Consider the following 13,605-nt stretch of genomic DNA (forward strand, 5'->3'; position numbering starts at 1 on the left):
ACCAGCTTGAATCATGCAAATAAAGTCAATGAGTCACACTCCACTTCTGCCCTCCAACCTCTTCCTCCTGTGTGTCTCACAGATATTATGTCATTACTGATGTGATTAGAGACACAATAACCTCGAACCTCAACCTCGATCTGCGCAAGCCGAACTGGAGATTCAATGATCTTAAAAGATGATCCTCTAAAAATCATACCTGCTGTGTGGTTAATGAACATTTCAAGAGGATCAGTATATGTATTGCTGCAGCATTTTGGTATGCTTTTTTTTGCAATAATTGATTCAGGTGAGAGCCTCAGTAGTATCTACTATATAGCATAATAATAGAAACACTAGTGCAGTGAAGAACACAATCAGATGAACCCGTGCACACACACACACACACACACACACACACACACACACACACACACACACACACACACACACACACACACTCCAGACACCAGTTTTTGGTTAACTCTATCTCTCTCTCTCTATCTCTCTTTCTCTCTCTGAGATAAACACGTACTGCAAACACTCAATCTTTCTGCTGCTTCGCTCTATTTCTCCAGTAATTGGTTTCATTTATAGGACAACGGCTGTTGGTGCTGGATAAACATTAGGGATTAGACTCTATATCCCAGTCAGTCTGCTAGCTGCCAAACCTTCTTTAGACACATTAGCCCCAATAGTACCGCTGGCCACGGCCTAACCAATACAGACCATGTACATGCTACTCATGCTAATGCAACGCATGCAGTTAGCCTTCTACGCTAGACCAAGCCTATTGTCTATCTGCTTTTATCCCCGGGCTGGGATACTCCATGCTACCATTCATAATTCAGCCATGCAGTACAGTAGGTCAAATAAGTGAAGTCTAAATAATGTTGTAATGTTTAGTTGCAGTGGATGTAACCTTCCAAATGTGTTTATTTTGCCATAATAATGACCTTCTTCTTATGTGTGCATGGAGCTATTTCTGCAGACATTAATTAATGTAACGCCATACATTGTACAGGTCAAAGGGTAGAGGACAAAGAGCGAGAAGAAGAGTGGTCCTCCAGGTTGGGGGTTGGGCACAGGGCTAACAACCCAGTACCGTAAATAACATTACGTTACGGAAACGGCAACAAAGGAAATTAACACGAATATACGGAATGACTTGTCCCGACCACCCGATGATAATCGTATATGAATGGTAGTAGTGAGAGCCGAAAGGAAGCTATTGATGGGAAGTTGGAAGTCCTGAGTGCTAAATGTAAGACCAAGATTGGTTTCTGGAATGTACGAACCATGTACGAAACAGGAACATTGGCCCAAGTAACCCGAAATGAGGCGCTACGACCTGCACGTCCTTGGTATCAGTGAGAGCAGATGGATAGGATTCGGCAGACAAAAGACCAGCACAGGGGAGACAGTACTCTACTCAGGTAGGGATGACAACCTACATCATGAAGGGGTGGCTATTATACTGAAGAAAGGAACAGATTGATGTCTGATGGAGTGGAAACCCATCAACAGCAGGCTTATGAAGGTTAGGATGACAGGAAAGCACATCATCCAGTTCTACGCCCTCACTAACGACAGTGATGAAGAGGTAAAATATGCTTTCTATAAACAACTGCAAGCTGAGTTAGAAGGGTCACCATGGCATGACTTATAGAGCAGACCAAAGGGCCTACATGGAGGACCTTGTAAAACAGGCAGAAGATGCAGCCATAAGAGGGGACCAAGGCACTGTTTACAGGATCGCCAATCACGGACAAAAATTGATGACTCCTTACATCTGAGACTGAAATAGAAACTTGATGGACAGAACACTTCAGGGAAATCCTCAACAGAATCATCATTAGAGGCTGATATACAGGAAGCAGAGCTGACCTTGATGTTGAGATTGAACCACCAGAGATAGAATAAATCATCTCCTCCATCAAATCCCTCAAGAACCGGAAAGCTCCTGGGTAGGACAGCCTAAATGCAGAGCTGTTCAAAGCAGATCCAGAGCTGGCAGCTAAACTGCTAAAGCCACTCTGCAGAGCCATATGGGAAGGGAAGAAGGTACCGGACGACTGGACAAAAAGTATAATTGTGAAGATCCCAAATAACAGTGCCCTCAGCAACTGCAACAACTGGTGTGGTATCACCCTTTTGTCTACCCCCAGCGAAAACCTTGCCAAAATGATCTTACAAAGATTATTGGATGTGATAGACAAAGAACTTAGACAGGAACAAGCAGGTTTCCGAAAAGGTAGAGGATGTGTTGACTATCACCCTTGCGACTATTGTGAGTGTAGAGGTCTGCGTGGGCGACACCATCGCGGGACGAAGCATAAATTATACTTGATGGGCGGCAGGTGTGCGTGCAGCCATGGACAAACAGGCTCTGCTGCCGTGTTCATGAGCGCACCTCCCGTTCTTATGACAGCGACTGGAGGTGTGGTTTTGAGGACAGCTTTGAATTACTATTATTGTTCACACACAACAGAAACCAATGGATTATATATTTCAAGAGTGAGAGAATACAATAAAAATCCTAATCATTCTTCCTCCACACTGGGAGAAAAACAACATCTGAAAGTTTGATGGGGCATTTTTTACACGTGAGTGCAGCTAGAACTTTTCCGTTGCATCTTATGAGAGGCAGGGTTCTTCTGCTGCCGGTATGCGCGAGTTGCACCAGTGCCTTCCTTCCTCTCCCACCAACACATGTCCTCAGAGGAGACCCATTTGAATAGAATACTGAGGGCCATCTTGCACCCAGCACAAAGTGACACAAATGAGGAATGCAGGTGTCATTGCTAGTTCCAACCGATGCATAGGTTCATATTATCATAATGGTTAATGCGCCCTCCATCCAGTTAATACACTGGCCTGGGGCGCAGTCTGAAGAAAGAAAGAGAAAAAAACATTGGACAAGACAAAGAAGACTAGACTAGGACAGCAATAATCCAGTCACACTGTCAGTCAGTCACAACTGGAGGAAGTAGAGGCTAAACACACACACACACACACACACACACACACACACGCACACGCACACACAAAACAGTCCCTAGGGTGGGGGTAGCTTTGATCCTCAAAGGGGGTTTGTTCCACAACTTTGCTTCAACACGGCAAAGGCACGGTTGCCCGTCCTTACTGTGCTCTCTAGACCATGGGATCTTCATATATAATACAACTGACTGTCACATCTGAGTGACCTGGAGCTGAGATATTGTTCTAAAAGTTCCACAATATATCCAGGTGCAAGACCGTTACTGGCTTTGAACACAAAACAAAAGAATCTTAAATGCCACTCTTTGCTTCACTGGGAGCCAGTGGTGAGAGAATGAAGAAAAAGTGGAATGTCCGCACACAATATAATTCTGTTCCCCGTCCTTTTTATTTCAACCTACAACAACAACGTTTCACCCCTCCGGGCTTTCTCAAGTTACATGGCTATGGCCTTGAAATCCTTTAATAGGTGAGAATCAAATGGGTGTCGTCACTCAATCAATTATCAATTTCAAGGCCTTACCCATGTAACCTGAGAAAGCCTGGAGGGGCAAAACGTTAACCTATTGTCCGTGAGTGTATGGCCCCTTAATTGATGTATTGATACTGTTGTAACTTGTTCTGTAGTGGATCTTCATATACAGCCGATTGGTTTATTAATTGATTGATTGAGTGACAACACCTATTTTATTCTCACCTATTTAAGGACGGGGAGCAGAATTATAGTGTGTGCGGACATTCCACATTTTTTTCATTTGATCACTTTTTGGGTCCAGCACCGTATTTAAAAACTGGGATCGTTTTCCTCCTAGCCAGTGGAGAGAGACAAGGACCACTGAGGTGCCTGCTCACCTAGCTTGATGCAGATCTCATGTTCACGCCCAGCGCCCACATTGTACAATTACCAAAATGTTTACGTGCACATCTGGGGTACCCATGGGCATGTTCCAGGGGCGCCTAACTTTGTTTCCAGGTGGGGGAGCACAGATTTGGACTCATGCGCAGCGCAAAAAGAAATGGCGTTTTTTCGGGCCGAGTCGGGTGTCTTAGCACGATTCTAACTCTGTTAAAAGCATGACAGCCACTACTAAGAAGTCACTACTTACCTCAGCCCGTTCCGTCGCAGTTGATTTTTCACCTATGCGCCTGGCATGTTCGTCTTAAAATGAGGTGTGGCAAGTGTTTGCAGGTATTACAACAATATGTCCATAATTTATTCTGATCCCTCACCGAAAATGCCTATCTGTCTATCTATAATTTATACATTATGGATAATTAGTATGGACTTAGAGATGGTTCTTTATCTCAACTCAGGTTCAGGTTCAAGTTTATTTGTCATATGTATAGATACAGAGTATAAATACAATGAAAATTATTTTGCTCAGAGCATTCTCAGTCTTACATACACAGGACATAAACAAACATCTATAGTGCAAAGAAAAAGACAAAAACACATAAAAAAAGTGCAAGTGAAGTGACAATACAGTGCAATACAGTTCAAGGTCAGCTGTTCAGCAGCCTGATTGCCTGGGGGAAGAAACTGTTACTGAGACGGGTGGTGCGATATTTGATGCTCTGGTAGCGTTTTTTGGAAGGGAGTGGTTTGAACAGGGTATTTTTTGCGGGATGGCTGGTGTCTTTAATGATGTTGTGGGCTTTTTTCATACAACGAGTGGTGTAGATGTTGTGGAGACTGGGTCATTCTGTGCTGTAATTCTGCTAGGCCCATCAGTGTATGTAGTTGCACCGGAAACCTATATCTTTGAATATTTGCACCACCTTCATGAGGACGGAATTTGGATTGTGTTTTAACCTTCTCTTTTATTGGATGGTTTGGGTCACTTACATTGGAGAACAGAAACAGGTTGGAAGGTACAGTACTGTATGTGCAGGAAAATTCTGGCCACAAATCTGTATGACCTCTCAGGTGCTACAGTTAAATCTGTATGACCTCTCTCAGGTGCATAACGTTGCAAAGAAATCCCAGCCTATTTTTGCTGACGCTAGTCATTTCCTGTTCTGTGAGTTCAAGTTAATTCCACGGGGTTGCAGAAACAGTGAGCCAAACATGGAGGACCAATAGATAGAGAAACAAATACTCATTTGTCTTTGTCGCTAAAAAGTGTGCCTTGAACTTGGCCTTGATCTAGTTTGCTAATGATGCCTCTGTTGAATCAGTGTATGTAACCTATTAGGACTCAACAACAGGCCCAGTGCAGAGTTCCACCATCTAAGCAGGATTTATCTGTGTTTGTGTTGTAGAGTCGGAGGCCTGGATACTTCTCCTTCCTGGACCCTTTCTCCCCTGGTGTCTGGCTCTTCATGCTGCTTGCCTACCTCGCTGTCAGCTGTGTCCTCTTTCTTGTGGCCAGGTAAAGATATCACCATCAACATGTAGTGTACTAGTGTACACAGTGTAGTGGTAGTAGTAGTGTAGTGTTCCATACATGGAAGGGGAGAAAGAAAGAGGAGGGACAAGGGAAGAGAGAGAGCGAACACGAGAAAGAGATTTGTAAGATACCGTAATATAAAGAAAGTGCATGGGTGCATGCTAGAACAAGATAATACTAAAGGTCTATGGGTGCTTATTACAGGTGCATGGATGCACAAACACAATAGAATCTATATCTGGTTGTCACTCACATGTAATTGAAGTCTTATGAAGCACCTACTGACATCAAACTTGACACATCACACGGCTTGTGGCTCTGGCACTAATAAGATTCTCCGAGTCTCCGAGTCGTATATGTGTCACATTTACAGGCAGGAGGAGTGGTCTCTGTGGGCTTGTTTATGCCCATTTACTGCGCTGTTAAACCCCTGAGGTGTCACATTTCAAGACAATTTTATTTGTCACTCATACGTGTTTAAGCACGCTTGCACACGTCGGTAACACACACAAGTTTGTTGTTGTTGCGTTTTTTTTCTCTTTCGTCTTTTACAGAATCACATGGCCACCATGCACTGCTATGCCCTATAACAATGTGGCAGAGTATAAATAAGTGGCAGTGTCCCCAGCAGGGCACACTTGCAGTCATATAGACACACACAGAAATATAATCCTGTGAGAGTGGGTGTTGTCATGACAGCCTGGCAGGTGGGCTCATTAATTGCTCATTAATTCTATTTATTGTTGTTTGTTAGCAGTATGAAGCCTTCCCTTTCAGCCGTGGTGAAATGACGAAATGACCCTGGGTAGCACACCGCTGTCAGTTCTGCCATATGCCGCAACAGTTGAGCATGCCAATTAGCGTTCCTTCGGTCATAGTGAAGTGTATAGGCCTATGTTGATGTGAAAAGCAGGTTCGCTCAGTGAACCAAAATGCGACTTTGTTCTTGTTTGGCGGTTCAAGTTCATTTCTCTGTTGCTTCTCTCTCGCTCTGTCTCAAGTCTCTGACTGTTATACATTGTATATGACTTATACCAGGGGTGGGCAACTTTGACGATGGAGAGGGCCACTATATTTCCACACTCACTCCCTAGGGCCATATATTAATGTTGTGGGAAAAATAGCCGATCGACAAGCTCAAAACGCGCCGCGCTGCGACGCGTTTTGAGCTTGTAGATCGGCTATTTTCGTCTATATTCGAATTGAAATCTTGAATTTTCGCTATTTTTGAATTGGAATCCTGAAAATTTACATTTTTATGTAATTTCAAATGCCTTATACTTTTGTTGAAGCAATGAGCTACTAATTTCGACTGAAGTAATAACAGCGGGTCATGTTTGCATGTTGTGGAATAGTAACAGCTGAAACCAATATTATATCAGTATTCTGACATTAACCTGAGGGCCACATTAAGTGAAGGTGGGGGCCGCATGTGGCCCCCGGGCCGCCAGTTGCCCACCCCTGACTTATACTGTTATGACTGTGTCCTCCTTCAGATTGACCCCCTATGTGACCTATACTGTTATGACTGTGTCCTCCTTCAGATTGACCCCCTATATGACCTATACTGTTATGACTGTGTCCTCCTTCAGATTGACCCCCTATGAGTGGTACAATCCCCACCCCTGCCTGAAGGGCCGCTGTAACCTCCTCATCAACCAGTACTCGCTTGGCAACAGCTTCTGGTTCCCCGTCGGAGGATTCATGCAACAAGGCTCCACCATCGCCCCGAGGGCTCTGTCCACGCGCTGCGTCAGCGGAGTGTGGTTAGTGGCACAGAGGACCGCGCACACGTGTGTCCGCATGCTTTAATTTTTTACCATTATTTACCAGTGGTGGGAAAAGTACTCAAATGTTGTACTTAAGTAAAAGTATCAATACGGAAAAGTACAAAGGTATTAGTCTTTATGCAGAACATCTCATTTCACGTTTTAAAATGTATACAGATCTTTTGAAAATAGCAGATCTACAAGCTCACAATGTGTCGCATCGCAAGGCATTGTGAGCTTGTAGATCGGCTATTTTCAAATGCTCAAAATGTATATAGGGCTGAAGTGGTTAATCAAAATCTACAAAGTAACTAGTAACTAAAGTTTTCAAAATAAATGTAGTGGAGTCAAAGTACAATATTTGCCTCTGAGTGTATTGGAAGTATTGGAAGTTGAAAATACTCTAAGTATAGTACAAATTCCTCAAAAATTGTACTTAAGTACAGTACTTAAGTAAATGTAATTAGTTTGTTTTTACCTTTATTTACCCAGGGTAGGTATATATGCTGAGCACAATTAGTGTTCTTTTTCAGCAACTCCATCCTTAACATTCAGTCGCACAGATAATGCATACATTATACATACATTATTCATGCATACTATATATGCATGCTCCCAGTTGCACACAACATGTACAGTATTTGAGAAAACATCGTGCTCATTCAGATACTTCGAAGCACTCCCATGCCATACATACAGTATGCGTGTTGTGATTTATGCCATGTTGATCATTCAGTGGATGTATTTCATCTTGAGAGAGCTTTGATCATTTGTCAGTCTCTCATAAATAAATAACACATTCAGTACAGTATTCTGTTTTACAGGGGGAGTGTGTGTGTGTGTGTGTGTGTGTGTGTGTGTGTGTGTGTGTGTGTGTGTGTGTGTGTGTGTGTGTGTGTGTGTGTGTGTGTGTGTGTGTGTGTGTGTGTGTGTGTGTGTGTGTGTGTGTGTGTGTGCGTGCGTGCGTGCGTGCGTGCGTGCGTGCGTGCGTGCGTGCGTGCGTGCGTGCGTGCGTGCGTGCGTGCGTGCGTGCGTGCGTGCGTGCGTGCGTGCGTGCGTGCGTGCGTGCGTGCGTGCGTGCGTGCGTGCGTGCGTGCGTGCGTGCGTGCGTGCGCTTGCATTCTCTGCAGTGTTACCATTTATCCACGAACATCCCTCTATCCATCGTTCTATCCATCCATTGCTCCATCCACGGGTCATTGTATTGAACTCCCTACGGTAGTACGGTACTGTCCTTTCGTCTCATGTGCACATTCCTTGTTGTCTTTTACTGTTATCATACTTGGCAAAACGGGACAAATTGTCTTTATCCACCTTTTGCCTACCTAGATTTGTATACAATACATCTATGTTCAAAAATGTAAGTAGTATACTGCTTAATTCCCAAAAGGTGTAAAATGCAGACTTGCAAAGAAAAAGATTCCAAGGCACCAACGTGTTCCGACCTACAAGGTCTACTTCAGGGTCTGTCTGTGTTCGATCTATGTTTTGTCTGTGTCATCCCCAGGTGGGCCTTCACATTAATCATCATCTCCTCCTACACTGCCAACCTGGCCGCCTTCCTGACGGTGCAACGCATGGAGGTTCCCATAGAGTCTGTAGACGACCTGGCAGACCAGACCGCCATAGAGTACGGCACCATGCATGGAGGATCCACCATGACCTTCTTCAAGGTCCCAACAGACATATAATACATGCTTATGCATGCACTCCTACATATTCATAGACCCTTGCACACATACTACTGTACACACCTGTGGATCTGCACTGACAGCGCTGTCTCAGGCCTCATACACACGTATCAAACACCAAGAAACAAATGTTTGGTCGTTTTTTTTTCTTCTTTTTTTAATGGCCACCACAATGCTTTTCCAATGGGAGTCACATGGTTTCACCAAACATTTGTGTTTTATGGTGTTCTGTTTGATGGTGTTTTTTTATGAACGATCAAAAACACTAAGAACTGGACTTCCCCCTTGCTAAGCGCGGAGGTCCCGAGAAGTCAACATGTGCCTTACCCCCCCCCCCCCCCCTCTTTCAAGGCACATGTTGACATTATGGTCACTTTTGGGGAGTGATACACCGTTGGCACTGATGCAGTTACGCACCAGCACAGACAGACACACACACACACACACACACACACACACACACACACACACACACACACACACACACACACACACACACACACACACACACACACACACACACACACACACACACACACACACACACAGAGAGAGAGAGACTCACAGGTTGACCTCAGAAGTATCCTCAATCGATAGTCTGTCAGTGATGTAACGTTATCGTCCTTGTCACCGTCCCGTCCTGCCTGCTGCCCTCCAGCAGTCACAGGTTCTATGGGTTTCCTGTCTGTTCCTCAGCACTGCTGCTCAATATCCTTCCCCTTTAGGATGACAGAGCACTGCCCCTGCCCCAACTCAGATGAACTAACACTTGCTCCTCACTAGCGCCCCTTAGAGTTGACCTTTGTATGTCGTAGATAGCCATTTGGTATGGGGCCTAGAGATGATTTAGGTCGGAGAATGGAGAAACGGACCCGGGGTGGTGACCATAGGTCACATTTACTATGAAAACCTGCATCTGCCATCAGTTGGTCGGGCTCCATATATGGTCACGCCTCGTGACATCACACCTCCATATATGGTAACGCCTCATGACATCACACCTTGTGACATGTCACGCCACCATATATGGCTATCTCCATATATGACTATCTCCATATATGAAGATCACGACACTGACCTCATCAAACCCTGGATAGCCATACATGGAGAAGACTGGATCATCACCTAGATCTGCATATATGGAGCCGGCCAGCAACTCTACATCTGACCTCAAACCTCAAACCCTTAGATCTCCATATATGGAGCTGAACTGTTCTGACATACCATAATATGGTATGTCAGAAGGACGCGTGCGATCAACATATTATGTTGATCCTGCCGCACCCGTCCTTCCTGTTCTGACATTCCATATGTTGATCTGACCCTCATCAAACCCTGTACACTCAAGACACGCTCCATATATGGCCAGTACAGAATTCATTCCATATGTTGATCTGACCCCCCATGCCAAAGCGCCAGCGCTCGACCAGCATTCAGCCATCTGCCGTCACCCAGGCGGATTCGTCACTCGCCCTAAAGGTAAAGTGACGAATCGGACGAGTTAAGTGAAGATTTTATTCTGGAGTCACACGAAAACAAATCAAAAGCACGATGATTGAAAGACTTGCGCTTACCTAACTCCAGCGCAGCCATTTAGAAAACCTCCACTTGAATAAATCCATCAGCCAATATAACGGCACAGAAAAACAAACAAAATGAAATCCAATCTCCCGAAGATTGAAATAGCGGTCGCTCGAGGCAACAAACGGCTTTGTTTACCGTTTTGGTGGCTGTTTGCTCCTTCTTCATAACCCTAAATATATCCCACTGCCCCTGTGTGAGTGTTGTTATGGGGAAACTCTATTCCACATCAGGGTGAACTACAGAAGGTTCAAGATAGGGGCATATAACAGGCAGCAGCAGTGCCACAGGACACACAAAGTACACCTCTGTACATACATACAGATCAGAGGGTTTGAGACAAGTCTACTACAGAAAGATGTATAGGCCTATGGAGTATTTGAAATATCATATTATTCACAGTCGAATGTTCATATTTCCCACCATAGTGTCTGTCCTTATGTAGTACTGTAGTACTGTAAAGTACGTGTAGTTATGTACAGTGTATGTTGTACTGTATCATAGGTAGGAAAGGATATATCGTAAACCGCTTTAAAGTTTATTCGAACGTGGCAATTTAAATCTTGATTAAATCACAATTTGAATCGTGATGCAAACAGCAGAGGGTGCGTCAAAAATACAGGATGTTTGTAAGAGAATTGATGTTCTCTCCTCCGCGTCATCAGTGCCCATACCCGAGCCGTGGTTGGCGAAAGGACCTCTCTGTGTGGAGTTTGCATGTGCTCCAAGTGTCCCCTAGGGTTGGTACCCTCACAAAAAACATGCAGTAATCCTGGTCTCTAAACTACCTCCCCCTGGCCAGCCGGGGCACCTGATGGAGGGGAAAGGAACTGGTCGGAATAACGTGTTCCTTCCACACACTACGTCTGGCTGGGGAAACTTCCCCCTGTCAGGTGAAAAGAAGCAGCATGGACTCCTCAAGCGGAGGGTTGCAAAATCTTAAAAAATCGTATTGTGAAACTAGTATTGTGATTTGAATCGTATCGTGAGTTGAGTGAATCATGCCTAACCATAGGCTTACATGCGTAGTATTGTATAATATGTGCTGACGTCATTGTGCTTGACAGAACTCCCGCTACCAGACCTACCAGCGCATGTGGAACTTCATGCACTCCAAGCAGCCCAGCGTGTTTGTGAAGAGCACGGAGGAGGGCATCGCCCGCGTTCTCAACTCCAACTACGCGTACCTGCTGGAGAGCACTATGAACGAGTACTACCATCAGAGGAACTGCAACCTGACGCAGATAGGAGGACTGCTGGACACCAAGGGCTATGGCATCGGCATGCCACTGGGTGAGAGGACGGGGGGGTTGGCTGGGGGGGAGGGAGGACGGACGGGACGGGCACAATTTCAAAATGCCCTCTCCTCTGCCTGTCTGTATTTCCAGAGCGCTCAACCTAAGACATGGGAGGTCAGTAATAAGAAGCGCTCTAGCTTGGAAGTGAGAGGCCAGTAAGGTGGATATCTGGAGATTTCCACACATCCAGAGAATAGAGAAACCCAAGTGGGTTTGGTCTGGTTAGGTAATTACTGAACAGCATCATCAACATGATCAAATATCTTTCCAAATAATGTTATGGGAAATTAACCTCCAGTTTTGACAAGCATTTTTCCTGATAGAAGATGAGAGCTTGCACTGGATGTTTTGTCGTTCTCTATTGTTGTTCTTTCTAAGCACGGCTGCATTGCAGACGGTCTCTGGAGAGTTGGGAGATTGTGGAAGATGTGGATGCTTGAGAGGCTGAGAGATATTTTGTTAACCTCACGCAAGAGATTTAGATAGAAACCACAAGGCAATGAAGATACTAGCAGACCAACTGCTAGACAGGGGCAGGAATTATTTAAGCTTTATATTTTGGCATTAAAAGGGAGTCTTTTTTCAACAATATTTTCTAAACCATGTACTTTAGAGCAGAAGAAAGATGATTTTGATGATTTTGACCTCTTTGACCTCGGTGTGTCCTGCAGGGTCAGTGTATCGTGATGAGTTCGATCTGGCCATTCTGAAGCTTCAGGAGGACAACCGACTGGAGATCCTCAAGAGGAAGTGGTGGGATGGGGGCAAGTGTCCAAAGGAGGAGGACCATCGTGCCAAAGGTCTGTTGTCGCTTCACTTCTTATCTGTCGGCCTTTAAACCCATCCTTGCCTCTATATACCCTGTGGACCACTTCACTGGCATGACCTTTTTCATCTCCCCTAACACTATGAAAGAAAACAACATGGGTGTTTCTCATGGTTTTCATCTCCCCTAACACTATGAAAGAAAACAACATGGGTGTTTCTCATGGTTTTCATCTCCCCTAACACTATGAAAGAAAACAACATGGGTGTTTCTCATGGTTTTCATCTCCCCTAACAATATGAAAGAAAACAACATGGGTGTTTCTCATGGTTTTCTTATGACAGGAGAAAACAAACCTATAGCTGTTCCGCCTGCAGTGCTTGGATCCTCTCCCAACAGAAACCTTAGCTTAGATGATAGGCCTCGATCTGTCAATGTCAACTTCATAATTGCTGATTCTGCATTTCGAATTTTGGATTTGTAGGTGTTCTGCTATCGTTTTATGTCTGTTCAGGGCCTGATAACTGAGCATGATGATTTCAAATGTTTTAATTGCTTTAATAGAGGAAGGTGTGTGTTGGAACTGATAGTGTTGGCATCTTCAGCTAAAGCTCAAAGCTAATTGCTTCACAGAATGGACCTATGGGGAGTGATACTGTGGTTGTTGCATCGAAGCTTTGTATGCAGAGGGTGTTATTTTCTGCCTGATTTAATTGTAAGCAAAATTTAACTGCCCAATTTTTTGAGTGGTGCAAACCACTCCAACAACTAGCTTTGTCTTTATGTTTGTGTACCTGTGTACCTACCTGTCCGTGCACAGGTGAGCATGGTTACCATGGACACTGACATTACGTCCGACCACAGCTGATCAGGCTATATAAGACCTTGCACCACTCAGTTCACACGGGTGTGATTTTTATTAAAACATTGAGAAGGTACAGTAAGCTCTGGCCTGCATGTGTTGCTTGGGGGCATTATGATAACATTTTAATATTATTATTATAATTATTACAAAGTAGTTAGATCATTTGATGTTAATGGCAAACTTTGCCAAATTTGAACCAAAATCCTATTTTTCCTGATGTGAGGAGGTTATCTAGGGTAGGATAAAATAAATACACAGTGTATTTC

General features: G+C 44.4%; 1 protein-coding gene across 1 annotated transcript in view; it reads left to right on the forward strand.

Annotated features, from left to right (window-relative positions):
• The window catches only part of grik4 (glutamate receptor, ionotropic, kainate 4), a gene marked incomplete at its 3' end in the record, with an annotated part of 238,875 nt that overhangs the window by 221,429 nt on the left and 3,841 nt on the right, over nucleotides 1–13,605 (forward strand). Inside the window, exons 15-19 of the mRNA XM_079514315.1 lie at nucleotides 5,242–5,351; nucleotides 6,962–7,135; nucleotides 8,646–8,811; nucleotides 11,478–11,703; nucleotides 12,380–12,508. Of these exons, the coding sequence (XP_079370441.1) occupies nucleotides 5,242–5,351; nucleotides 6,962–7,135; nucleotides 8,646–8,811; nucleotides 11,478–11,703; nucleotides 12,380–12,508 (805 nt within the window). The remainder of the gene's footprint in view (nucleotides 1–5,241; nucleotides 5,352–6,961; nucleotides 7,136–8,645; nucleotides 8,812–11,477; nucleotides 11,704–12,379; nucleotides 12,509–13,605) is intronic.

Source organism: Electrona antarctica (genome assembly GCF_951216825.1).
Source record: "Electrona antarctica genome assembly, chromosome: 11".
NCBI classification, from domain to species: Eukaryota; Metazoa; Chordata; class Actinopteri; order Myctophiformes; family Myctophidae; genus Electrona; species Electrona antarctica.